Source organism: Rhopilema esculentum, chromosome 14, assembly GCF_057945365.1.
Source record: "Rhopilema esculentum isolate cy_ngs chromosome 14, ASM5794536v1, whole genome shotgun sequence".
NCBI lineage: Eukaryota > Metazoa > Cnidaria > Scyphozoa > Rhizostomeae > Rhizostomatidae > Rhopilema > Rhopilema esculentum.
Window position 1 is genome coordinate 6,731,932 of NC_142828.1, and position 27,634 is coordinate 6,759,565.

The 27,634-nt window shown below is 36.2% G+C and overlaps 2 protein-coding genes across 6 annotated transcripts in view; both read left to right on the top strand.

The window, feature by feature from the left end:
* Positions 1-707: 707 nt before the first annotated feature.
* LOC135695971 (kelch-like protein 18) lies at positions 708-13,009 on the top strand. 5 transcript variants are annotated; one of them, XM_089112337.1, is made up of 5 exons: positions 708-1,151; positions 2,705-3,713; positions 6,879-7,115; positions 7,562-7,747; positions 10,863-13,009. In XM_089112337.1, exons 2-5 carry the CDS (start codon positions 2,831-2,833, stop codon positions 11,291-11,293), a joined length of 1,737 nt encoding a protein of 578 aa, XP_088968463.1. In that variant the 5' UTR covers positions 708-1,151; positions 2,705-2,830; the 3' UTR covers positions 11,294-13,009. The 5 variants fall into 5 exon arrangements, with proteins under 5 accessions (XP_088968463.1, XP_065071285.2, XP_065071283.2 ...); XM_065215213.2 differs by having other exon boundaries at positions 708-1,122; XM_065215211.2 differs by lacking the exon at positions 708-1,151 and adding an exon at positions 1,159-2,238.
* Positions 13,010-15,990: 2,981 nt separating this feature from the next.
* Positions 15,991-27,634, top strand: part of LOC135695977 (nicotinamide/nicotinic acid mononucleotide adenylyltransferase 1) — a 28,802-nt gene continuing 17,158 nt past the window's right edge. The window contains exons 1-3 of the mRNA XM_065215219.2: positions 15,991-16,309; positions 24,612-24,700; positions 26,253-26,320. Coding sequence (XP_065071291.1) covers positions 16,204-16,309; positions 24,612-24,700; positions 26,253-26,320 — 263 coding nt within the window. The 5' untranslated portion in view covers positions 15,991-16,203. The remainder of the gene's footprint in view (positions 16,310-24,611; positions 24,701-26,252; positions 26,321-27,634) is intronic.

The window sequence follows — 27,634 nt, forward strand, 5'->3', positions numbered from 1 at the left end:
AGGCTCTTTGCGAGGACCAGTTCTGTTTGTAACCAGCTTTGAATTTTTTGAATCAAGAATTTCATTCCAGAAAACATTGCCGCCGTATTCCTCGTGCTTTTCAAACAGCAAGGCTGTGACAACCCGAAACAAGGACAGCCTTAGCTATGATAGATATTATCATCGAAACTGGAGGTAATTCCTATCTTTCCACTTTGTTATTGCAAACAAACCATGCGGCAGTGGAAAAGCTTTAAAATATAATTGATACGTTAGGGTGAACAAAGAGACATACAACCATACATAATGTGCGATTTTTGATGATAATTTCCATTTAAGCCAGCCATGATTCATTATTACAAAAATTTGCAAAAAAACTTCTTTGTATAATAACAGAAATGTGATTAAAAAGTTGCATAATCTAATTTATAGGCTTCAACGGCGCCTTTTATGGTTATGCTATTGTCAAACTGATGTCTTGAAATATCATAGTTTGGACGATTGAAACCAAATGATAATATGCTCAGAAACAAATTTATGCAATAACGGTTGCTTCCTTACCAAAGGACAGTATATTCTAGGCTGCAGTGGTTATCGAGGGGAAGGGGTAAATTCCGACCCCTGGAATCAAAATTGGCAATTTATCATCAATATTAGCAGTGAATTGGATTATAAAGATGCATGGAAATTTAACTTTCGACAGTAGGTGGTAAGTTCGTCATTACTTTTCACTAAGCCATTTTTTTATTCACCGCCACTACTTTCTGTCTTTTGTTAATATAAATATATGGTAGTTCTATTGTCGTTCGTGAGCGTTTATTTGTCGACTGCATTGTCTTGCTCGCTTGATTGTTTATGAAAAACTAATCATATTGAAAAATGAACTGAGAATGCTTCACTATGTTCTGGCTTTTTTTCAAATATTGACGTTTGTCCCTTTATGGCACCCTATGTCTGTTTGCTGCAAGTTTATGTGTTTTTCAATCCATGGATGGCACTTATTTACATTAGCATTGTGATAAGGCAAAATAAAATGTAAAGAAAAAGACTGAAAGATTAAAAGAGGACGTTGAATGCATAAAGTTGCTAGATTTTCAACAGGAACACGCAGTTCATTATTGCTTGGACAACCATGGAGAACACGTATGACCCTTAAAATGCAGTACACCATAGTAAGAGCCCTTTTTAAACCAGTGTATTTTTATTTGCTGTGAAAGAACTTCATGTAAAATCGTATATAAGATTTTAACTTTCTTGGGAGCAGCTGCCTTTAGATTGTATTACATTTGAGGCACAGCTGTTTTGCAGTTGTGTCGATCGCACGCGTACACAGAAATCACTGAACAATCAAGCTTGCCCTGGGACCCGCGTGATCAAGTCAGTTTTAATGCCACTCTAATGAATAATTCAATATTTTAACGTGGTGCGAGTCAAAGCACATTGCAAGACGGCGGCTAATGGCAACGTAATGCAACTTCTCGCTAGTGTAAGTTGAAATAAGCTCTTCGATGAAACGATCAAATGCAATAATGTAACAACCGGCTGAGGTGTTGACCTGAACAAGATAAGAAATTGTATTGAAAGACAATGTTTTCTTTTATGGGATACTGGCACCCGAAACAGAAACAGATTCATGTGGGCGTAAACTCGCATTGCGAGCTAATGGAAAGAGGAATCTTTTAAAGAGGAACAGGATGTGCGTAGCCCGATAGCTTCATAGTGACATATAAGACTATTTTTCGCCGAGGAAAATGACGTTGCTTTAGTCATTGTATCAATTATAAAGACGCTTGATTCAAAGTGAAGTGAAGTCTGTCGAGTATTCAACTGATCTAAGTTAATAAAGATTATCCTGTGTATAAATCAGAATCCTCCCTGATACCTTGGTTGAGGGGCGAGAAGCAAATAGAAGCAGAATCGGCTACAGACATTGGATCACACCATTGGATCACACTGCTTCGCCTCATTGCCAAGCAAAAGACACTTCTGCGAAGAATTTCACGACTGTTCCGTGTCTCACAGCTGAATCAGCAGCTTCAGTGGTTATTCACAACCAATTTTGGTAAATTCTTATCAATCACAAAAAAGTGTTTACATTCTCGCATTAAGAAACCGTGAAAACAAATAAATAGAAACTCATGGGCTTACAGTGATGTTAATTTTGAAAAAATATTTGTTTGTTGGATTTCGGCCTCGTAGATGTGAAAGGGAATTTGATGTAAAGCAGAAAGAGACTTCGTTTTGACTGGATTTGAAAAGGTGAAAGTCTGTTTATGCAACTTTAAATTGTTGGCTTGGGTTGCAGTGCTTTTCTTTCTGATTAAATAGATGCTGCCTGGTGTAATGCCTAAAGAGATAGTCAAGGATTTTGACTTACAAATTTTAGATACAAATTTTAGATTTCGATTTTTATGTTGATACTAAAGTAGGTAGTTCCAAAGTTTGTACTGTTTTATGTGATTAAATTGTTTACGAATCTTCATTGGAAACTAATTTCTTGATACATTATCAGTATTTTTATTTTGTAAAAATAGCTAATAATTTGATAAAATGGTTGCTTTAACTTTTTTTCTGCATTGAATTTGAAGATTACCTGGTTTTTACGCTATACAATTTTAATTGATTTGATATTCAAAGCTTCATTTCCCTTAGATGCACCAGCAAAGATTTAAATATCGAAAGCGTTCAAATTCCTATTCCTAATGGGTTTATGCTTTTATCCTAGATATCAGGTAGGAAAAGGAGGATTTATATCTAGTGCAGCATAAGAGAGGCTTGCATCCGATATTCCATCAGCTTAAGCGGTTAATTCTTTGCCATTTGTTGTTGCTGATCAGTACAAACCGAGCTGATGGAATGCCTCGATGTCAACATCAAGGTCGATATTTGTAATAAAAGTTACCAGAACACAACCAAAATTCTCTTCAAAATGGACAACTTTAGGAGCCAAGGCCTTTTTTGTGACGTAACTCTAGAAAGTGAGGATGGAAAGTGTTTTGATGCCCATCGGTTGATCCTTGCTGCTGCAAGTCCTTATTTCAGGGCAATGTTTCAAACAGAAATGCTGGAATGCTCGCAAAACCACATCACGTTGCGGGGTATCGACTCGAAATCTTTGGAAACCTTGATAAATTACGCCTATAACGGAGAAGTTAAAACAGATATGGAAGACATACTTGATCTGCTCTCGGCTGCTAATATGCTGTGCTTTGAAGAAGTTGAAAAAACCTGTATAGATTTCTTGTGTAAGAACATGAATATAACCAATTGCATTGATATCTGTGCTGTAGCAGAAAGTTTGAATTGCGACGAACTTTGTCGAATGGCCGAAATTTATGTGACAAAGAATTTCAGGTGGTTGGTGAGAAATTCCAAATTTCATACTCTGACACTGAATCAATTGAATTCCGTTATTAGCAGCGAGAAACTTCGCGTTGCATCTGAGACTGAAGTGTACCAAGCTGTAATCACGTGGGTAAAATATAAAGATGGAGAGAGAAAATGCCACCTGCCTGGTTTATTAAAGCATGTACGTCTAACAGCAATGACAAGGAAGTACCTAGTAGACATTATTATGAGGGAACCCTTGGTTATGGATGATCATGAATGTCGAATGCTTGTTCTTGAGACCCTTGACCATTTTCTGCTTCCCGAGAGGCGGAAAGCTACAGGAAGTATTTTGCCAATGCCACGAAAGGCTCAAGGACAATCTTTGTTTGTTGTTGGCGGTAAAGGTAAGTATTGTTGGTAGCATTAATTGAATGAAATGCTCATCATATTTGTTTTCTGAATTTACTTTATCAGCCCTGGGGGCTTATGGTATCTTTTTTACAATTAAATATCCTTTTCGTTGTGAATACTTTTCGAGGGGAGCCACCCCACCCCCACCCCCAACGATGTAGTGGTGTTACTAAAAAGAACTTAATGGAGTTGGAGATGAAACGGTTTTAAAACACTTTCAAAATTCCCAAACTTTCAAATAACTGCAAGTCTAGATGAAGGAAAGGATACTTACAATTTTTCTGAAAATGTAGAAGACATTGGATATCTCCGATTAGCTTACTGCGCCAAAACTCTAGGATTTGAGTCAGTGAATTTTACCGGTTCCAAAATTGGTCATTTACCTCGAGATTTGTATTGAAAACTCTTTTGAACATGATATGTTTCCCGCAAAACAATGTGCTCCTCAGACTAATCTGAGCCTATCTTACTACTTAGTAGTCGCTATTCGTAATATCCGATTGGCTACATCATCGTTGTCTTATTATTAAGAAAGAAAGAAACACGCTTAGTCTAGCCATCTTTCAGAAATAGAACACCCATAGAAATAGTATTTCTATGAGAACACCATTTGTTAGCAATCTACAAAGAAACCAAATTGATTTTCTCTTGCGATATCGATTTGTATTACGTCATTGACCGTTACTCCTGAAACTGGGCTTCTTTTTGCTAATTTACCACAGTCTCGTGACAAACAGCCATTTTTCTCAGTTTTCAGCGATGCTTTTGGTCAGGGTCCATTTCGCCCTACCCCTCCCCCTTAAAGGCTGGCCGGTTCCGATTCCGCTATATAACTGATAGTATCTTTACCAGAGAATAATTTTTCAAAAAGCAAATCTTTCGGGAGTAATAATTTCGACAACTAAGACATTATCGATGAGTTTACTCGATAGAAAAAACATCTTTTATCATTCACCATCTGAATCGAAACATGGTAGGATGAACCCCGCAGCGAGGTCGAAAATTTTTCAAGCTAAGACCAGAGGCTTTGAACCTCTGTGTATCCCAGGGCCTATTTTAGTGTGCAGTATTACACACTTTGTGCAGTATTAATTTAAAAATGTGCAGTATTGATTTCGAAAATGTGCAGTATTGAATTTTGGGATTTGTGAAAATGTATAATTGCCGCTATCCCAGATTCTCGCTTTGTTCACAAAATGTGAATTTTCCCCGTCAGTTCGATATAGAGGTCATGTATTGCAAATCTCGTATGACCATCGGAAAGACTCTCTAATCAAAACTTAAAACAAAGCGAAATGCATAGAAATTTCCAAAAATTGCAACAACAAAATTTCCTATAAAAAATGTAGTTATAAATTTGCAGTATTAAAAATTTCTTAAAATAGGCCCTGGTGTATCCAACTATAAGAATCAAGATTGATTGTTCAGATATGTGTTCAAGATAATCAAATATCTACCAATAACCGTAAGAAATCTGATAGAGATTCTATCAATTTTGTGACAGATTATTCGGAGAACCATTTTGCTTTAAAGGTGAACTGACACGCAAAACTATTTTTTGATATAATGCAGAAAACGATGCATGGAATCTTAATTTCAAGTTTTCGGTTAATTATTATTGTCCGTTTTGACGCAATTCCGCCCTAAATGTCATGAAATTATCGTTGAGTGTTCGACCATTGTCGGCATTTCATGCGACCCAGTGCGTGTGACGTCACAAACACCATGTTTTGATTCCTTGAATGGAAATCACGCATGGACTGGACAGTTCAGTTCACCTTGTTCAGTTCCTATTCGAGGAGATATACGTAGCCTTTGGTCCAAGACTCATGAAAATTCGAGGCTAATGAAATGTACGAAGGATATGTGCTGGCTGGTACTGCGTTATATTAGGAGGGAATTTATGTTTGGAAGGAATAGGCACTTTTAGCTGCTCGAAGAAATTCTCAACTCTGAAGTCAATCATGCGGACGAATGTAAGAATCTTTTCATTTTATCATGAATCTAGCTTCTTTTTCGAATAAATTCAATATATTATTACTTCGATATACATCCATATAAATCATGAACGTTACTTTATTTTGAGTTTGCAAACTCGTCGGTTCACTCGAGTTACAGGAGGGCAGCGGCCTCGGAGTTGAAAATTTTACTAAGTTGTTATCCTGCAAATAGCGAAGCGATCGTACCAGGTGCATAACCCCTGAAAATCTTTCATGTGATTGAATAACAAATATGCCGAAAATGAGCGACTTTAATTCGAAATCTTTACTGCGTATATTGAAGTTAACCAGGATCAAAGACCAGAGATTAACTTTTGGGGGGAGGGGGGAAGCCCTGATAAATAAATCAAACAGCAGCCGTATTTAACAAAATATAAGTATTTTACTTAGGTTTCCTGAAAATAAAAAATCCTGCCAATATTTTATCGCTACCATTATTCGATATGTTGGCCCGTCACACACTGGGTCCTGCAAGACGGAGGAAGGGCCTCAAACGCGTTGAATAATACGATATTCTTGCAAATCTTGTTATGAAAGGTTTGTAAAGAAGTCATAATCTGTTTTCCAATCACATTGTCAGATGGAGCCAAAACCTACTCAATTAATGTATCGATGCTCATCCGCAAAGTCATGAAAGTACCACCCTCCAGAGTGCCGTGTTGTTCAAGTGATGTGAGCATGGTGTTTGTGACGTCACGATTATGCGGAAGGCTCGGGCAAACTCGTCCGTGCTCGGAAAATGTTCGGTAGCTAACTTTGACGCTCAATAACTCGAAAACTGTGTTGAATATTAAAAAAATAATAATGTACCAGGTATTTTTGCTCGATATGCTTTCATTTGAGGTCAAGTTAATTTTGCGTGTCAGTTCACCTTTAAAGCTTTCTATCGAAGACTCTGGTACTCGGGGTAAAGCAAACCAATACTGGTCGAATAAACCTGTAGAAAGGATAGAACTATTGGGGGAGAGGCACCGTTGTTTGAAAACAATAGGTAAAAAGTTTACTGTTCGTGGGGAACAAGGCATTCTTTCAGTTTTGGTGGGGGGCATGCACTCTTCCCCCAAACGACAATGATAGCTACGGCCCTGAATTAACAGTTGTGCACTTCTGATTGTCTATTTATTTTATAGAGGTTAACTATACGATCTTTGTCTATAGGTGAAGGAGACAGGCGCGCGTTGTCTTCTGTAGAGCTATATGATTTCGTCGATGAAAGCTGGGCACACCTACCACCCTTGCAGACAGCTAGACGAAATGTTGCTGTTGTCGCACTGGAAGGGATTCTCTATGCTATTGGCGGGATCGATCAAAATAGCAAAGACCTCGCATCGGTAGAAAGATTTAATTTCGATGCTTGTCGCTGGGAGAATGCTGCCTCTCTTTCACATTGCAGAGGTGAGAAAGCCACAGGTTCATTCATAACTGTTTCCTTAATAATTTGCTCGGAAAAATTTAATTGCAAAAGGACTGGGCCTCGCCAATTGCGGTCACTTTGAAAAAGATTTAGTTTTTTCCATAAAGTTTCCTTATCACTGTCCTTTATTTTTTGTTATCAGGTCTATCAAATTAATATAAACATCCTGACTATGGCGTAAGGAATCAGATATCACAGGACGCACAAGGTCGCGATATGATAAAAGCGACTATGCTAGACTGGTAAATTTAGATGGATGTTAATAAACTTTGTTTTCAGGGCAATATAATTTTTGCTGAGGCTTGGTGATCCTGTATCCAGGACAGCTTGAGGCTCGGAGGCCCTTAATGTTGCTCTTATTTCAAAGTTGATTCATCTACAGCTCTTTGCTATGGATTATCCTACGAAAGTTTTTTCTTTTTCAAAGGAGCGTTAGCTGCTACTGTGGTCGATGGATGGATTTATGCAGTTGGTGGATCAATTTCAAACGCAGCATTGAAACATGCAGAAAGATACGATCCCGTAACCGACCAGTGGACCTCGGTCCCGAAAATGAGGCTGCAAAGAAGCCATTTTGGATTAGCCTCTCTCGATGGAAAGATATACGCGATTGGTAAGTGTAAGATGAAATGATAAAAAGTCTAGGGTTATATTCAAGTATTGGGACCTAATTTTATTTAATATTTTTTAGAATCATGCTTTTTGTTCATCTCCTTTTTCTTCTTATTTTCTTGTTTTCCTCCTTCACTTTCTTTCATTTCTTATTCTTTATGTCTTTTCCCTTTCGGCCTCTTCTCCATTATCCAGCTACGATTACGAGTCATTTTTCATGATTCCCGCCTCCAGTATGCTTGATTTACATCTTCAGCTGGTGTAGATGCCTTCATATCATACTTGCGTTAGTCCATCTAATACGGGGTCTTCTTAATATTATGTTACATCACAACACAACACTCTTAAGTTTTTTTACCTTACCATGTTCATCAGTGCTCAGCAGCCACGTAGCTGTGGATATCGGCGGGGTTGGCAAATTCGAGCAAGAATCATACATCGATGGGGCAGGCTTTAAAGAAGAAAGAAGTTCATAGCAGCGAATGACGCGTTTTTTTTGAATACATCAAGCTTACACAGAAATATGAGTTAAAACAGAATACATCAATACAAAAACTTAAAACAACTTTTGAGGTTTCTGTAATCATTTAACTGAAATTTTCTCGAAAGATATCTCACAAGCTAGGATTTTTCTGCTAGGAATATATGAGCCAAAGCACTCTCACAAACAAGTGTGCTACGTCGCCTTCTTGGTGCATCAATGTACGTCATGGAAGAAAAGACATTCAGTAGTTGCTGAAACATAACTACACACCAGTGCGATTCTGTTTACTGTAATTCGAGAAGCTACTTCATGGCTGAGAATTACATGCTAAAAAACTTTGCAATCGCTTTCTGGATTCGCTTTGTCAATCGGGTAACTTTCTGAGATTTGATTGTACAAGCCTCCTTCCAGTCTCCTTTACGGGAAATGTTGAAAAATAACAATAGCAAAGGTAGAAATTGGCTACTTTTTTGGCATTAACAAGGCTGAGGCTAGAGCTATCCTGTTTCTGGCGTAGTTTTTTTCAAGTGACTATGCTATCATGGAGCTTAGCTACTTCTCTCTATTCTTTCGCACCCAACCTATAATCCTCACAATTTGAATATTAAATATTTTTAAACAACGAAAATTTTGAAAGTGTCAAGTGAATCAATATAAGGAACAGACTTTCTTGCTTTTCAAGAACGTAGGGTCCCTTTCAAAAGCAATTGTCTTACAAAATTATAATTATGTAAAAATTCATTTGGAGTAACTGTACTTAGAGGGGGCTAGTTGTGGAGTAACTGTAGCCAGAGAGGTCAATTTTAATTTGCAGGGGGCACAGCCCCCGTGCTCCTTTGCAGCTGCGTAGCTGGGGCTTAGTAGGTAGGTGCCCAAACCATCTCAATCGAGAATGCGACACTTTCTCCAATACTCTAAGTCTCTCAGAGTCACTATTCTGATCCTCTGAATTATTTTCATTTCTGTCTTCTCTAACAGGTCTTCTTCTTTTGACTTCATGTCTATGTTTCTATTCCATACATTACTGCAAGTCTGAAGCCTGATTTACACGAGACGAATTTTTTCGTGCGAAGCGAATTTTTCGCCGCGAATGCGCGAAAAATATGCGCGGAAGTAGAGATTTGAGAAATTCGCAGCGAATTCGCAGCAAAAAATTCGCTGCGAAATTTTTTCCTTGTAAAATAAACCAATCATAACAGCATTTGAAGACACTTGACTTCTGTTTTGGTTTCAGATGGCCTACGTCTTTCCGCATTCTTTTCCACAAACACTCTCGCCTTTAAAACGTGAATAAAATAGGTCGGTATTTATTCATTTCGTATTCCTCGTACACAATCCATGTAAGTGGATTCATATCAGATTATTATTCAAACATTTGAATTTCAAATTGACGAAAACTGGCTTGAAAGTTTCATCGTTCTACCAATATGTCAGAAATAAAAAAAATAGGCAAGAATTCACCCCTACCTGCTCAACAGCAACAGTTTTAAGCAGATGCACTAACAGGATCTCGTATGCTTGTGCAAGCTTCGATAGCGACCTTTGAAAGTATTTGAAGGAGTTACCCTGGTCTTATAAATGTAAACGTAAATCTCTCTTACCGAAAGATGGAATTCCCCCTTCTGAAGACGTCCTGAATAAATTTTTCTAATCCAGTATCCCTTTTTGCTGTTTTGCTCGATTTTTTAATAAATTTAAAATTTTAAACTTGCTGATAAGAGCACTCTTCGGACATTCGCTATATTCTTTTGCAATGTTCGCAGCGAATTCGCATAAAAATTTCTGCCAGTGTAAATTGAACTTCGAATTCGAGAGAAAAATTCGCAGCTAAAAAAATCGTGGCGAAAAATTCGCTTCGCGCGAAAAATTCGTCTCGTGTAAATCAGGCTTAACTCTGGTCTCATTGTTTTGCCATCAGTGATCCCTCTACCTTCTTTCTATTATAACACGTCTCCTGGGAGCCTCCTAAAAACCGTCAATGTAAAGAAAATTTCTCTTAATCCCTCTAGCCCGCATTCTGCAGAACATTTTCCTTCACGGTTTTACTTCTAGGATTTTGGCTCAACGTGTTTGTTGTAATTAACAGACTTATCTATATTAATGATCTGAGCTGATATGAACTTTTTATTTAGTGAAAAAGAGGAGAGGCCATGGCCCCTGGCCCCCCTGTGGCGCGGACCCTGATTTCCCTATGTCGTTAATTTTTCCTTTAATATGTATGATATGTTGTGGTATGGTATGAATACAATTCATTCATTATACTGTTTTTGGTCAGGTATAGATATCGTCCGTCATGTGACGTAACACAATCTTAAGTCACGTTGCGTGATTCATGTTGCACGATGACTAGAGGATCTACGATAATGCTGATGATTACTTACAAGTTGTAATGTTTGTATTATGTTGTGTTTGGAAGTTTCAGCATTGCTGTCAACTGTTTGGAACAAAAGTCGTTGTTTTCAAAGATTCTTTCATGCAGACATATCACTAAATATTTAATATATTGGTGTCATAAGAACATTATTTCGTGTACATAATATAATCAGCCTAAATCAGTGGTTGTTCTGAATATTAGGAAATAAAAATACGTGTAGCTATTTATCGTCTAATTGCTTGTTTGGTACACTTGCAGGTGGCTTTTGTGGAATCTCCGAAGTCGAACATTGTGAATACCTTGACCCAGCGTCACTCAAATGGCATGAGATTACATGCATGAACAAATCTCGCAGAAATCACGCGGTAGCCACGCACAATGATCGAATCTATGCAATAGGTGGATCTAACTGTATGATTGGCTCTCTCAATTCAATTGAGAAGTATAATCCAGACTTGAATATGTGGCTCGTTATCAAAAGCTCCTTCTCAGTATGCCCTGGCTTAGTCGTCTGTCATTGCCTTCGAGAAGAAGAAGCGGAAGAGTTGCTTCTTGTTGGAGGTTATGACTCAGAAAGCAAAGAGCACAATGAGATAAGAACTCTTCGTGTAAAATCACCAGATTATGAAATAAAGAAGATCTCAGAAATGAAACGTAAGCGAGCCTTCGCAGGGGCTATTGTGTTATGAAAGAGGTAGTAGTTCTTTATAAGCAAAAAGGCCACAATTATCATTGATGACTGCATCTTATATTTGAACATAATAGATTGATAATATATGAAGAGCAATGTCTAATACACAAAGCAAATATCAACCTCGTATTCATATTTCTTCGCCTAATTGTTCATTATTTCAATTTTTCGCTTAGATTTTGCTGCAAATGTAAAATAGATTTTGTTAATTATTATTCGAATTTCTTTATACTTTGAATAGTTCTGAATGACTAAATTGCTATTGAGAAAATAGTTCATTATGGTACAAGATATTGAGTCTGCTCTTTAAATGAGAATGTTTTTAATCATATTAATGGCCTACTTATGGATTTGTTGCTGATTAATCGTATTGCCCATAAACGTATGGCATCCGCTATGTTCATGCATGTTTGCGTGCTGCTTCAATCAATATATGTTGATCAAGTTAACCAGTCATAAAATAGTCGAAATTATCGCAGAATATTCAACCAATTCCTGAAGAAGTGAGTTAATCTGATAACACAAATGTTGGCGTTGGGATACGATAATATGCCCTTTTCTAAGCAGGTGTTTTACAAATGGAAGTTGCTACATGTCTGTTTTATAAGTAATAAATTTTCATATTTTGATCATATAATGACTAGCAATTGTTCCTTGAAACGCTCACACTTAATCCGATTGATTCGACTTATTTTGTGCTCCAGTAGGTTTATTGAGAATATTTTAATAATCATGGACGGTTTTTCGCTTTTATTTGAATCTCTGTATATTAAGCAATATATCTAATAAGTCTTCTGGCCAACTGATAACTACGTATAATCTTTGATAGACTCGTTTTTGTTGCATTGATATGACAGATTTTATTGTTTTAGACGTCAGGAATAATCGCCATAATGACCTGAAGCTACGATAGTTAGTTTTTCCGTTGACAGTTCAAGATTGAAAATAACAATTTATTCGAGAAGAAAGTCTTATGTTATTAATAAGGTATGAGCGATGATTTTCTACCTCAACAATTGACAACTAAACTTCACAAAAAGTCATCATTTTGTGTTACTGGGCACATTTTTATCTACAGTTTCTTAAATCAAGAAAATTTGCGTGTTTTGCTGTTCCCCTAAACTTTGCCCTTTATCAAAAACCTGCCTTGGCTGGCTGAAACCCCTCTTAATAGTTCTCATGGGGGTGACTTGAGCCCCAACGTACTTGGTATCTAAAATGCCATTACTTATATCTGAAATAAACATACACACATCGCTAAAATTTGTATCTTTGGAGATTTGCTGTTGGCTAGATTTTATGCGACAATAGGCTGGATTAAACCACAATAGGAGTTTCAAAATAGAAGATTCTAGGTACTAAGAGGATCTGTGGGACCCAGCCCCTTTGAAATTTGATAAACTTTATTGTGTTCTTATTTTTGAGATATTTTTTACGCATATATTCCAGAGCCACGGAATACACTTACAATTCCTTTAAGCAAAGGCTTCTTGGATAGGAATTGACTATCTGTATCACAAAAACCGTCGTTTTCATCGGCGTAAAATGATGTGGTTTTAAAGATAATAAATGCTTTAGTGAAAGTCATAATTATGTACACGTAGCTCTTTATAACGGCATCTTTGTAGGAATGAATAATTTAAATTTACTTGAAGCCGATCATGGAAATATCAGTTTTGCAATAAGGTATTACAGAAAAAAGATACCGTGAAAATGTTGTTTATTAAATTTCTGAAGTGATTCTGATATTGGTCCAAGAAATGACACTTTTCCCCGGGGGTCTCTACCAATCCGTCGCTTTCAACAGCTTTGAAGAGAAATTTTTCTCGAACAAGGAACAGTTTTAGAATGATTCACTTGTATAAAGTTTGCGCGTATCAAACGCTTCAGAGATCAATGAAGTATAGAGGTTGATCTTGGGGAGTATTTCTTTTTATTCAATATTCAAAAATCAGTTTTTGGTACTCTTCTGTGAAATCTCTGAGTTCTCTGTAGTTGCTATCTGTGATGAAAAAGATTTAGAAATATATAGATTCTTGTTGAAATAAGTCTTTGCATTGCATTATTACTCTGTAGAATAAAGCAATAACGGAGAGCAACCATACTTTGCCAAAACGCTTACTTTCATATTTTTGATGCGTAAATCTGATTCTCGTGTCATCGTACAGAGCAATAGATACAGGACAATTCAATTCAACTGACATTGAAGTTCAATACAGAATTATGTAGATAGCATATTGAAGATGATTTGATTATCTGCAGAGATGTGTGCACAACAGAAGAGCAGTTGGGAATGAGTTGGGAACATACAGGTACGAAAAAGCTATTTGGTACTCAAGGAACCAATCGAATGGTTCACAAATTTGTACACGGCCAGTACAGATGTCGAGTAAGCAAAGTGTATCTCAAAATTTTTGAATTTGCTCTGGTCCGTCTTTTATAGCCAAATACAGCTATGAGAGGGAAGTAAAATTGTTTGCCAATTTCTGAAAGGGTGTAGGTTCAAGGAAAGGATGAATTATGAAAATCTGAGACACAATTTGGTAGCTAAGGATCTGCACTTTCTGCTGATATAAGTCAGATTTTATTACTGCAAATGCAAGGGTACAAAATAGCCTTTGAAGATAGTACACTCATTTAAGCAATAAATTTGCCTATTATAAACTATTTTTATATGGTTGGAATCACCACATTCTTGTGCATCGAATGATGTATAGTTTAATCTGATTCCATTAATAGTTTTGCTTTTAGGGAGTGAAAACCAAATATCGTGTCAAAAACGTTTACCGTAACCTCAAAAGCCGCTTTTATTTATTAGTGATAAATGATGACTTTTTTCTACGTGTTCATGAACATGGTAACTTGTAAAGGCTTGCATTGGTCTTTGACCCCGTTTACACGGGATCGATCCCGGCCTGGATCGATCCCAAACCGGTACGGATCGGCCTTTTGTTTACACGGTACGGATCGAACCGCTATCCGTGATCATTCGAGTTCGCTTTGGAAAGCGTTCCAGTTTGGGATCGGTCCAGTTCGGGCAGGGACGCCTGTACATGATCAGGGCAGGAGGGGCAGTGTTGGTGCTGAGGGAAAATCGTAGAATTTTTCTACTAACATGATCTGACTATTCCTGGTTGGGGAGGGTGGGGTAACATAACAAAATATTAACATGCATATGTGACAACCATACAGCTGAGTTGTTCTACCATCAATGATTCTAAACATAGAGAAAATGTTGACGAAAATATCCATACATAAATTGGTATTAAATGACTTTGTCATTATATACAATATTTGGATTTAAAAAACTCATGGCTGTTGAAAATGGGCTGGTTGTACAATTTTGATTGCAAATACCGTTTTATCCTTCTATGATTTCCGGAGTACTTCTGAGGGAACAGGTCTTTTGTTCATCTACTATTATCTTTGCCGCTCTTCCTCTTTTTACCCACCATGTTACAGACAGCCTTTTCAACCTTCGTGTTTGCTTGTTTTTATCATTTTCCTAATATTTTCTAATAGAAATTAACATAACGAGAGCAGTCAAAGTGATCATCAATAATCAATAAGATTCTATGATATTTTTTTTTATTTCAGGGCACTTCTTGCCCCCTCTGCCCCTCTTTGAAGAGGGCAGGAGTGGCAGCTGCCCCTCTAGCCCCCCCCCCGGTGAAGGCACCCCTGAGTTTGGGATCGATCCCGTCTCGTGTAAACGCCCGAAATAGGTAGGATCGATCACAGATTGGCACGGATAGGAAAGGAGGCTAATGAATTCTACAGATTGAGGTGCTTTGAGCACGGTGCTTCGACATTTGATCAGATCTTGCAGTCCCTCTTCGCCCACAATATGGAAAATACAAAACAAGATGGAAAAAGTTTTCAATTTTTTTACGATTATATTGATAAATTTAGCAAACCGGCTCCAACCTATAATATTTTTACTCCAGCGTGATATTCAGGAGTAGGACCCTTTTTTCATCGCTCAAAATAAACATTTTGTTGCTCCTTTTCAAATTTTAAGCCATTTTCCTCTCAGCCTTCCTATAAATTTGGAGGTATTTTCATTGTGTTGTTGATGGCATAAACAATACGCACAAACATTCCATTCAAAAGGGCCTAGAAAGCCTCGCTGTCCGATCTGGGATCGATCCAGTGTAAACACAATATATTTTGGGATCGATCCCGTGTAAACGTCTGCGAAACTCAATTTTTTCCGTGTCTTTGCCTATTGTCTTCCTTTTTTCAAAACATTCTTGAAATGTCTGCGTTCAGATGTATCCGTAACCTGTCAGCCTTTGTGTTTTTATCTACTAAAGTCTTTGTTAAATGATCTGAAATGAAATTATATAATCTTGGTCAGTTTTATTGTAACATGTGGCTTTTAGTGTATTAAGATGTATGACAGGAAAGTCAAACAAAGCTTCTAAAAAAGAGGAATCAACTAAACAAATTCTGTTTTATGACTTTTCTTAATACATATCTTGGTATCTATGTCTTCTTTAGTAAAAATTTTAACATCTGAAGTTTCATTTTCTGTCAACGAAATTTGTTTTGCCAACCCCAAACCTCAAACCCAAATTTTAGACCCCCGTCTATCATCCACAAGACACATAATCACCTGTCTTATCTTCCTCAATAAATGTCGTATGAATTTATTTTTTCTTGGGCATCTAATGACCCCCGTCATCGTTTCTTAGAATTGCTCCTCTGATATTGGCGAATAGCTCAGGAATTGCAATTTGAAGGAATTGCAGCACTGAAACTCGTCGATTGCATAAACAGACTCTGAGAGTCTTTCAGGAAATTTAAACATTGTTGCTGGCGTCTCAGACAAATAACAAGAAAAGTCCTCGAGCGAGAGACTGGGAACAGTTTTGTATTTTGATTTGATTTCCCGCCAAAAAATCGATGACCAATTCGTCCCAGCAAGTAAAGATGGCAGCGAAAACGAAAGTTATTCTTTTTAGCTGTGGAAGTTTCAATCCAATTACTCACATGCATTTACGTCTTTTTGGTAAGTCCATTATCAAAGTTCTTCTTCTCTTTTGAAAATTATGCAAAAGAGATGTTCAACTAGCTACTTTTATCGACAAATGTTTTTATCAACAGTCGGCCTAGGTGCGCTCGGCTTGCAGGTTCTCAGGATTTGGTTACGTCATAAACTGATTATTTTACGAAAATGCTTCAGCAGATCTTGAGTTTCTCAACAATTTTTTAATTTTTAGTTTTTTTACAGTGAATTACTGCAGCTTCACCCCAAACGGTGAAGGGAGTGGATATAGACTCTGTTTTTTTACATTTTTTGTTTTTGCAAAACGGAAGCAGGTCCCTGACCTTTAAAACGAATTATAAAACAAGTTTACTTAGTGCTATTCTTCTTGATATGATAATGGGATTTTGAAGGATTTTGCTTTTTTTAATTAAGTTGGTCAACATCCCCTCTTCCTCAGCTGGTTTTACGACAGGAAAGCTGAGGAGATGTGTTGGCATTCCACACTTCCAACTTTTGCGATTTCAAGTAATCAGATTTGAATAAAACCATTCACTTTCAGACAATTCATCATTGCAATGGGAATTACTGATGTAAATTTTCATTCAATAGCGAATTCCACTTGATGTAATTTATTAACATGAAATATTCATATTGGACGAAAACTGTTTCTAAGTGCGAGTAATTTCGTGTCTTTGGAATCCAAACACTTCCAGGCGATAACGCCTGTTCCTGTCTATTGTCTTTAATTTTTTCCAAGTGCGAAGGAAGTTGTGTAATTATCACAAATTTGATAGTCTGCAGGGTATTATCTGATTCTGCTTTTGATAAAATGATGAACATAATTTCCTTGTATCAATATATTTTTATAAAATACGGATTTGTGAATAATTTCGAATAATTTGAGAAAGAAATTAATTGAAATTCAATATATTTTTGATGAATATTTAGCTTGTTTTCTGTATGGGCTGTTTAAGTGCATGAATTATTAAACATTTAGGTGTTTTCTGAGAAGCTATTCAAAAATGGAGAAAGACAGATCCTGACTCTTATCTTTTACTTTATTGGTGACTGACAATTGTTCACTTCAGATTGAAAGGGTGGCATTTGCCTGGGTGTGGATAGCTTCTATTATGTAGTCTAGTTGGTGCCACTTTCACATTTACACCCATTTGTTTCCTTCCATGTAGGGAGCCTTAAAAGATAAATGAAGTAAAAAATTGAAAAAAACATCAATGAACATCATGTTTTGTATTTTTGCTTAGTGTTGTCAAAAATTTGAAAATCTTGTTCAGATGAATAAAGATATTCTTTTGCATAAGTGTAAAAATAGTCCAAATTTTCATTATATTTAACATAACTAAAAATTTCCTTCCTTCTATAGAATTTCAAATTTTGACAAAGTTGTCTTCGGTAATAACCCTATGTTTCGCACCCCTGATGCTGCATACTATGTACAAAAGATCAATAATCTTATTTATATATTTAGTTGTTTTGCCTTATTGATAAATGTGCTCAAGAAACCCTGTAAGTATTAAATTTCAATGACAGGGCATCAGCAGCCAAATCCATTTGGAGTATACAAACAGAATTCCAATGATGTCGAAAGGGATAAAATAAAGCTACATAGTCTTGAGTTTTGAGAAGTTTTTAATGATAGTGTTTATGACTTTGAGTGAATTTAAAGGCTCTTGTATAACCGGCATGCTTTGCGACTGTAATTCAAAGAACAGGCCTAATATGGTACTTCATGAAAATACTAAGCACAATCGATTCTCAAGACAGCTGCTGCTAACCCACTGGTTGTGCAAGAGCTGTTAATGCTTTTTGCTGCACAACAAAGTTGTGCTTTACTCCATCAAGAATTTAACAGCCCTCATACACTTAGTTATTCTTTTAATGTTATGAGTCATTGTGGAAAGTGTTTCATTTGGTCAAAGTTTCTTTTATTTAAGCAATTACATCATGCATAGCTTTCTCCTTCTTATCCATTCAAATCTGTCAAGTGATGTATTAGGGGGGAGCAACAGTCTGTTCCAGCTCTCTGTAGGTATGCAAATTCTGGGGGTAGAATGTAAGACTATACTGTTGTTAAGTGGCTTTGAGGGAGAATAAAGGCCTGCTGAATATCTTCCGTAAAAAAGTTTGAAAAGAAGCGTTTTTATATTGCAGTAAAACTTGTCCTATGTAACACTTTAGTGCCAAAAGTGCCTGAAACTGCCATTTTTCACTAATAAATGTCAAAGAAAAAACCTAGCACCAACCAATTAATTTCCATTTTTTGTATCTTGCTTGAATTTTAATGTTGTTTGCTGTTTGTAATAAACCTACACAATCATGCAATTTTGTGCAACAATATATAGCTAAAAAGTAGCAAATATGAAACACCGCAATACGCTGAGAATATACAGGCCGGGACGAAATATTAGCCTTTACTGATTTACGTGTTTTTATTGTTGTTTATTCTCGGCGTATTGCGGTGTTTCATATTTGCTTCATTTTTATCAACATTTCGCCGCAAGAACTCCTTGAAGCCCGTCGAGCAGCCGCTGGCCTTTTCTTCATTCACACAATATATAGCTACTTGCTGAAGTGTAGATTTACTTTCAGAAACATGCAGTTGCGTTTCTGTGTCTTGCCCAAGAGTTATTAAAAACAATAAAGTAACCATCAGAGGAAAGGATTTTTTTAACCATAGCCTTCAAAGTCAATGTACCAACTTCCATCTACCAATTTGCTTCTGTCAATTTTTTACCTGATCTGTCAACCTATGTTGCACCTTGTTAGAATATGTCTTTAGCTTACTGCTTTATGCAAATTAAATGTGAAAAAGATCAACACCTATAAAGATTATATTATCTGTTGAGTTGTAAGGCAACATAATTCAACTTTCTGCCAAACTGCTAAATACAACATTCTTCTTGTTTGCAAATTTCTGTTTGCCAATCCATTTCCCTTTTATTTAAAAGCCATTTCTTAAAGTGGCAGATATTAACTGGATATTTTAAATCTTCTACTCTGCCACTTAATTTTTGCAAATAATCATGGAATTTCATACTGTTTTAACCAAAAAAGGTAATCTTCCCTTCATCATTTAACAATCTTACTTGTAATGCTGTTACCATAAAAACCTCCAGCATTACATATTGAACAAAAGGGTCTTCTAAAAACCAAAACCTGATAGCTCATTTTTATCAAATCTAAAGCCCCAACTTTAGCAGTGGCAGATCCAGACTACAACCATTACCGCCATCCTCCATTACCACTCGAGCAGCAATCAGATCATTAAAAACAATTTCACACCAAGCATTCTTCCCTTGAGAGAAGCCTGAAAATGTCATTCAGATAAAACACTTTTGAGTCCTTATTGCTATGGAAATTACGTGATAGGAATTTCGCCTGGACCAAGGGGAACCAGCCTGACGAGAAAAAATAAAAAGCTAGCAGGGAGATGATGTAAGAATGGCTTACTAGCTAGGGGGTTGAGTCGATGTAGAGTGGATTAGAGCTGAACTGAGCCTGCCTAGACCAATAAAAATATCAGAACTCACAGTTTCCCTGGGGAAGGGAGGATGTATACAACGTAAAAATATATTCTATAAGAACATTGAGGCCCAAAACTGCTTAAATTTAAGAATACATCAGGATTAAAAGTTATGCTCACAAAGTTCGCCAAAAGTATGATTCTTTTTTAACCAAAGTCGCTCTCACCGGTTACAACTTTTGTTTGGCTTTTTAAACTTATAATTTAGAATTTATAACATGTCTGATTTTTGTAAATAATTGCGCGACTTAATGCGTGTTCTAAGCGATTTTTCAAAATTTTACCAAAGAGATTTTTTGTTTTCTTATTCAATGGTGTTGCTTAGGCTAAATGCCGTAGGTTTTTAGAATATCCAGCCTCAGAATAATAACAACGATAATTTGTTGCTTCTCAAGCTTGTTGTAAGGATACTTGAAATTTCACAAAAAACGTCGCTTGTGTTATGAAAATGGTCTACATGAATTTTTATAGAAAACATTGTAGAAAACAGGGTGTGATCAGGGAATGGGTTTTGTCGAAACGGTGTGGTCGATCCTCCATCTCATTTCTGCGGTAGTCTTTTTTCTGGCTGGATCCTCCAAGAACCTACGATATGAAAGATTTTCACACCAAATGTTTTTTTCGGAGTCATTGAACTTTTGATCCTAAAAGATCAAAGAACGCTATGGAATACTTCTTAACATGCAAAATCGTTGATCATTCTGAGAATTTGCTGGTGAAAGTTTGCTAAACAGATACCAGTAATTTTCACAAGGTTCCTAACTTAAGAACCATGATCAAGTAACGGTGACTTGACTTGGAGCATGCCTGAGCACATTTGGACATGGGTCATCAAATTTTTATTAGCTTCAACTGCGTTATAACCAGTTACGGTGCCACAGGGGGGGGGCTTGGGGACGTTACCCAAAATTTTCGACAGGATCGATTTTGTATTAAGTTTGAATTCGATGAGAATAGGTTAAGGGAGGGGTAATATTTTGACAATGTTTTTGTGATGTGATCATATGATTTTGAAACTGCATTTATGTAATCAAAGGTTGATTATGGTCCTTCAATATTGGCAAAATTAGCGTTCCTTTTTGGTAAATGGGCCTTTTCTGACAGTAAAATAGGCGTGACCTGAAATTTTTTGTTTTGCCCCTCCCCCCTCCTCAGCGCCAATTGGCTGGCACCGCCCATCGTTGTAGCATAAGGAGTATTTCTTCAAACACTTCCAGTTTTTATGGGCAAAATTGGAAAACCAAGAGCATGTTTAGAAATTTCATCACTTTCCAATTCTATTTTCACTCTCCAGGCTGAGTGATAAAAAAATCACCAACCTGTTCAGCCGTTGTGCAGTTTTCTCAAATCTTATTGCAAAACAAATAGCATTTACTAAGCTTGCCTGGTCAAGCATCAAACTTTCAAATCAAAGTCTGTCAAAATCTCAATGCTGAACCAAAAACGAACTCAGTGCACTTCGCTATCCATGATGCTTTGTGCTATATCTTATTATTTAACAGCCGGATGTTCAATCCACTTGATTTGAAGTCGCCGACGTCACCAGCCAACATATGGTTGTATTTTTGCTAATACCTTTTTGGCAAAGGCTGTTCTGTTTTTCCCAAGTGGATTAAAAACGGCAGAGAGATTAACCATAGTTCACTAGACAAAATTAATTTTTGTTGACCATGTTTAGCTTGAAAAACATAAAAAGGTCGGTACCGATAATCCCCATTTGAGACGCCTCAAATCAAATCAAAATTTCTGTTTGCGATTTCATGCCCGTTATGTGGTCCTACGAGGGCCCTCCAGTTTTATTTTCAGAGTGGTTCTATTGATGACAAGAGCATTATTAGGGCGTTATCATAGATCGCCCGTAACATTTCCTGTTAGCACCCCCTCTGGGCCCTATTCTTTTGATCTTCTAATATTTTCTTTTTCTAGTTTTTGACCTGTCGGCAGTATTGCAAATCACTCCATAATCATGCCTCGTCATCATTATCGCTATCTCTTTCATTGTTATTAATATTATTCATCCTCATCGTCCCAGTCAATTTCCTATTCTGGTCGCCTTGACTGTTCACACAACAAGCCAAAGAACATATATATCCTTTTCTCTTTTAGTAACATCTCATTCCCTTTTCTAGAACCACGCCCTTTTATTAGAACTATATATTTTTGCGCTGCAGTTTCGTTGTCTACGAAAACATTTAGTTTAGAGTGAAATTGCAATAGTTTGAACCGAAGGTTGTCGACTATATATGAACATATGCAGATAAAAATGTAATTGCCAAAACATCTTATACACTGCTAATCAAAAGAGACATGGAATGTTGGTACAATCCTTTTATTTTGTAAAAAACAGCTTAAAAGTGTGTAAATCATTTACCCTTAAAAATTTAAGCACAGATGGCAGATAAACCCAAAGTTGCGCTCTCTTTTCCTTTTCTTTCACTTCTTTGAGATTCTGATCATTCTCTGTTTTCCACAAATGGCGTTTGCTGGAGTTTGCAAAATGGAGAAGCTGTTTTCTAACTTGTTCTTTATCTAGATAGAAGTGGTTGGCATGTTTTCTAGCTCTCGATACATTATAAGCGCAAAATACCTGGCAGAGACATCATTGGAAAAGCTTTCAGTTCAAGGAGCACCATATTAAATAATGTTAAATAAATCGCAGGAAATGTTTCGATATATTACAGTGGAGATGATAATATACTTGATAATTCATTCATTATTAAAGAATACCACTGTTGGAAAACATCTGAGATAGATTTTAACATTTTAGATTAATTTTATTCATTTTCCCGTTAAATTTGAAAGATCTCATAAAAAGAATTCCACCCATCCTTTGATAAATGAGGTATCCTCTTCATTCTGATCTGTTAATAGGACCAAATGTATTTACTTCATCGTCTGTATCGGCGTAATCAAAAGTTGGTCTTTTATTTGCTACCAAGCCCGCTCTCTGAACACTATTTCAAATTATTACTATTTTCGGGTCTTATCTGAAAAACAAGATGTCTATTCCATTCCAATATGCGTCCTAATCTATTGCTATATCTTATGCCAATCGTTATAGATTTTCTGCCCACCATTTCATGTAAGGTTCAGTGAAATTTTCTTATGCTTCATGATGAAATATAAATTAATTCCATCGTTTATTTATTCTGGTGCAATCTTTTATCTGCCTCTTTCCTGTCTTTTATCATAACCCCATACATTCATTATTCATTCATTCATTCATTCATTCATTCATTCATTCATTCATTCATTCATTCATTCATTCATTCATTCATTCATTCATTCATTCATTCATTCATTCATTCATTCATTCATTAATTCATTCATTCATTCATTCATTCATTCATTCATTCATTCATTCATTTCGTCATTCATTCATTGATATATATTCATAATATTTTTATATTTATTAACTGGCACTGTAAAAAAAAGCAAAACGTCACACCACACCGAAAATGCATGTAACCTAGAGCAAGAGACAAGCTCTGTCATCTATATATGCTAAAAATGGACACGAATATTTAAAAATGAATACTTTTGTTGTAATTCCCTTTATGTAAACAAATCATAATTGTTTGTCTTAAGCGGCATGCCTAAGAGACCAATGGGTTGCATCAATAATCATAGGTACCTTGAAATGTTTTGGTAGTTGCAGAAAAAAGGCTTTCTGGACGATAAAGACTTAAAAATGCTTCCTGGAAAGGTCTATCCTAGATAACTGTTGATTGCTTCATATGTATTAGAGAGCTCTTTTTCAAGTTTATTGTTATCATCAATTATACAGAGGTCTACGTGGCTTGCTTTAGAAAGTACATTTTGAAACTTCTGAAATAAATTTTGTTACTGTAAATGTCATCTACGTGCTTGTAAACGCTTAAAAGTGAATTTTCTTTACGTACCTGTTTTGCTTTCATTGAAATACAATCTACTGTTGGCGCAAATACACTCTTGTTCAGTTTTGCGAAAACTGTCAAAAAACAAAAAATTGAAAATCTACGGAATTGTTTCCGAAAAGGCTGTTGGAAATGTAATGGAGTTTGGTTCCACAGAATTTCAAAATATGAAAAGCCCACATACGATTAGCCCTATAATACCTTAGTCAGATTGATTCACCCGATCTTATAAGAGATTCATCAACCACCAACTTATTGAAAAATAGACTAATTTATTGTGAAAACCCTTTTTGCAGAGGTCAGTTTTCTTACAGACATCTCCAAGCAGCAGAAAAATAATTTTATCCCAATATTTAATTTCTATAACCAAAGCTTTCGGTAGCAACATCTTAACAACGAACAATTGTGTAGAATTAACAGTAAATAAATGATAAGTGTCCATGAGTCCGGTCTACCGATGTTAAGCTGCAATAACAAAGAATTGGTCATTTTTATTGTATGTCTATCTAACTAGCTTCCGAAGGTAGTTTTTAAGGACACTGAGAAGCTTTAAGCTCGGCGAGAAGCTCGATGTGACCACACCTTGTGATTCCTAAACCTGGAATTGCGGAGAGTTTTCAACTCTCCTCACTCTAGGTGAAAGTTTGGTTATGTCAGGGGACAGAATAGAAAAAGGATTTTCTCTGTTCTCTGGTCAGAGTCTCGAACCACAGACCCTTGGATCTGCAGTCTGCAAACCAAACTAAACGATTTGTTGTTCATTTTATGTATGCAAAGTTTTATTGCTTGAGATGATGAAAGTTTTGTTTGATATAACATATTTTTAGAACCATTGATTAATCTGTTATGTGAAGTACCAAAGTAAAACCATGTTCTTTTCTTCTAGAGCTTGCTCGAGACGCTTTGAATAAAACTGGTATTTTCGAAGTTATAGCTGGCATCATTTCACCGGTTAATGATGCCTACAACAAGGAGGTATGCCTAGGGTTATTATCACCTTTTTCCTAATTTCTTTGCTAATATCGATAATGTATCTCTGGTTCTAGATTTTGCTATCTTCCTCCTTACGTGGGGCTGTTCAATAATTAGGTCACGTCTTGTGGGTAAATGGCTCTATATGCTTTTCTTGATTTTCTGTGACCTTTATTTGATTCAAGTCCGTAGCATCACGAAAACAGTACTTTAATGTCGGTGAGATTCTAGTGTGGAAAGATATTATTTTCTTCTGCTACTATCCCTTTTATTATCGTTAAATTTCATTTTTGAATGAGAGGAGAGGGGTGTTTTTGTACTGAGCGTGATGTAACACGAGTGGAGTCTTTTGAACGAGCCTGGTGGAGCGTGGTGAAAGGGGATAGGTGGCTCGAAAAGGCAATTTCAGCGTGAAGCTATTATTGAAAAACCCCCATTAGGCATCCTACTTGCATTTTGTTTCTAAATTAAAATGGTTCTAGTGATCAGTATCAATTAAGCCAATTAAAAGACATTGGATAGCAAACAGTTGTTTGGATGATTCGTGAAGATTGATCCTTTGAATTTGAAGGCAAAGCTCCTGCCAGTTTTAGTATGACGGAAGCTCGAAGTACAGTTATCAAAGTCGGCTGTTCAGTAAGGAGTTCCAGATACTGCAAACAGTTCCAGAGCTCCTAGACAGAAAGCAGATTCTGAGTGCACAACGTGCAATGTTTGTTTTTCATTCTCAGTAAATGACAAGAGGCTCAATTTTTTATAGAATTCATAACAACAAAATTAGAATACTACTTATTTCACCAAACAATGATGAATGTGGAAAACCTTAAAGTGCAGAAAATTGTGGAAGAGAATTGGGATTAAACGTTAAATGAATAAGTAAGTTCAAGTCTCTGGCACCTGTCTGTAGCTTTAAGACTCAAAAGGGACACAGCTGTTCATGATAGACAGAAAAATTTACTTTGGATTCTTACCTCTATTCGAGCATGCCTGTGATGACATGGCATACCTTAAATACCGTCTGTCCTGTATCCTGTGCAAGCAAAAAAATAGAGGAGTCTATGGGTGAATTTATCGAGTAAAGATATATATTCTACAAAAATGACAAAAGAGAAAAACACGAAGTACCAATTACTACTTATGGCTACTGCTTATGATTTCTGCTTCTGATTACTGCTTCTGATTACTTCTTCTGATTACTGTTTTAGATTAACGATCATGATTACTACTTCTGATAACTGATTTAGATTAATGATCATGATTACTGCTCATGATTACCACTTATGATAGCTACTTCTATAACTGTTTTGGACTAATGAACATCATTACTGCTCATGATTACCACTTCTGATTACAGTTTATGATTGATGCTCAAGATTACTGCTTAAGATTGATAGCTGCTGCTTGATTACCTACAGGCCCATAAAAACCTTTTCTACTACAATGTGCAAACAATTTGCGTTCTGTCAATTCACCTTAAATCCCAAACTTTTACACTCTGCTAACGTAAACAGTTTTGTATGCAATTTTTTTATCTTTGATTTGAATTTCTTTTTAGGGTTTGATTCATTCAAGACATCGAATAGAAATGGTTCGATCAGCGACCCAAGGATCTGACTGGCTTAGGTTAGTTTTGCATTCTTATGATATTGACCCCGTTGAAGTAAATAATATATTGTGTTACATTTCATCAATGATCTAAAGCCATTTTCAGCTTCACCTTATTGCAAATGTATATCAAGACTATTTCCCTGTTTTAATTTTATTTATTTTATTTTATTTTATTTTATTTTATTTTATTTTATTTTATTTTATTTTATTTTATTTTATTTTATTTTATTTTATTTTATTTTATTTTATTTTATTTATTTTATTTTATTTTATTTTATTTTATTTTATTTTATTTTATTTTATTTTATTTATTTTATTTTAATTTCCAAATTCTTCATAAAACTCTTTAACAGAAATAACGCACTAGCCAGCGATTAATCATATATATAATAAAACAGCATGTTCCCGCGAGCATCAGACAAAAAACGGTCCATAAAAGAGAACAATCACGGCGTTTTGGGAGAACGAAAATGCCCAAATAAAATGTGATTCGACAATTGGTCAACATTTGCTTTTGACTCCAGAGTCTTCCAAGACGTCTAGTGATGAGAATCTCAAAATCATTGGGCAGGCAAGGTCGCCTTTTCATTTAGGAGTTTTGGAATCTGTTTACATCGAAATAAAGGACCCCGAATTGTGTAGACAGAAAGGGTTCGTTTTCTCTCTTGGACACTCCAATTAGGTGAGAGGTTAGCCGTCGCTGATTGGTCAAAACAAGATAACCAATCAAGCGGGTTTTTCTTCCTCCCACGTTACTTTCGATCCACACCTGGATAAAAATTTATAGCTTATTATCGGTCATTCTCCGACGTTTTTTGATGCATTGAAGAGTATCGGACGAAAATTGCTTTAGTATGCTATGTTTCCTGTATTTCGTGAAATTTTCAAGTTATCAAATTAATAAAATACGTACCGTATTTACTCTAATATTCCCGCTGCGGGATTAGCATTTCAACCTAACAAAAAAAGGCGGGATTATTTGAGAGGCGGGTATATTGGAGAGGCGGGATTATTTTTTTAATGCCTTGAAGTCTAGTTTGAGGATACCGTTTCAACAAAAAGTCTCTTAAACGTGCAAATCAGAGAAAAAAATATGCAATTTCAACATGTATAGGGAGTTAAAATTGAATGGGGGTGGGATATTTATTTTCACAGACAAGACAGAGCAGATATGGTGCTTTATAGACAGTAGTACGAAGTCAAAGAATCAAACGTCTTTTTATGCTGCGAGATTTGGTTGTTCGATAAACGTGCAAAATAAGACAGCTCTCTGCCCTCTCCCGTCTATGACATTATCATGTGATTTAACCCATCCACTCCACGCATAAG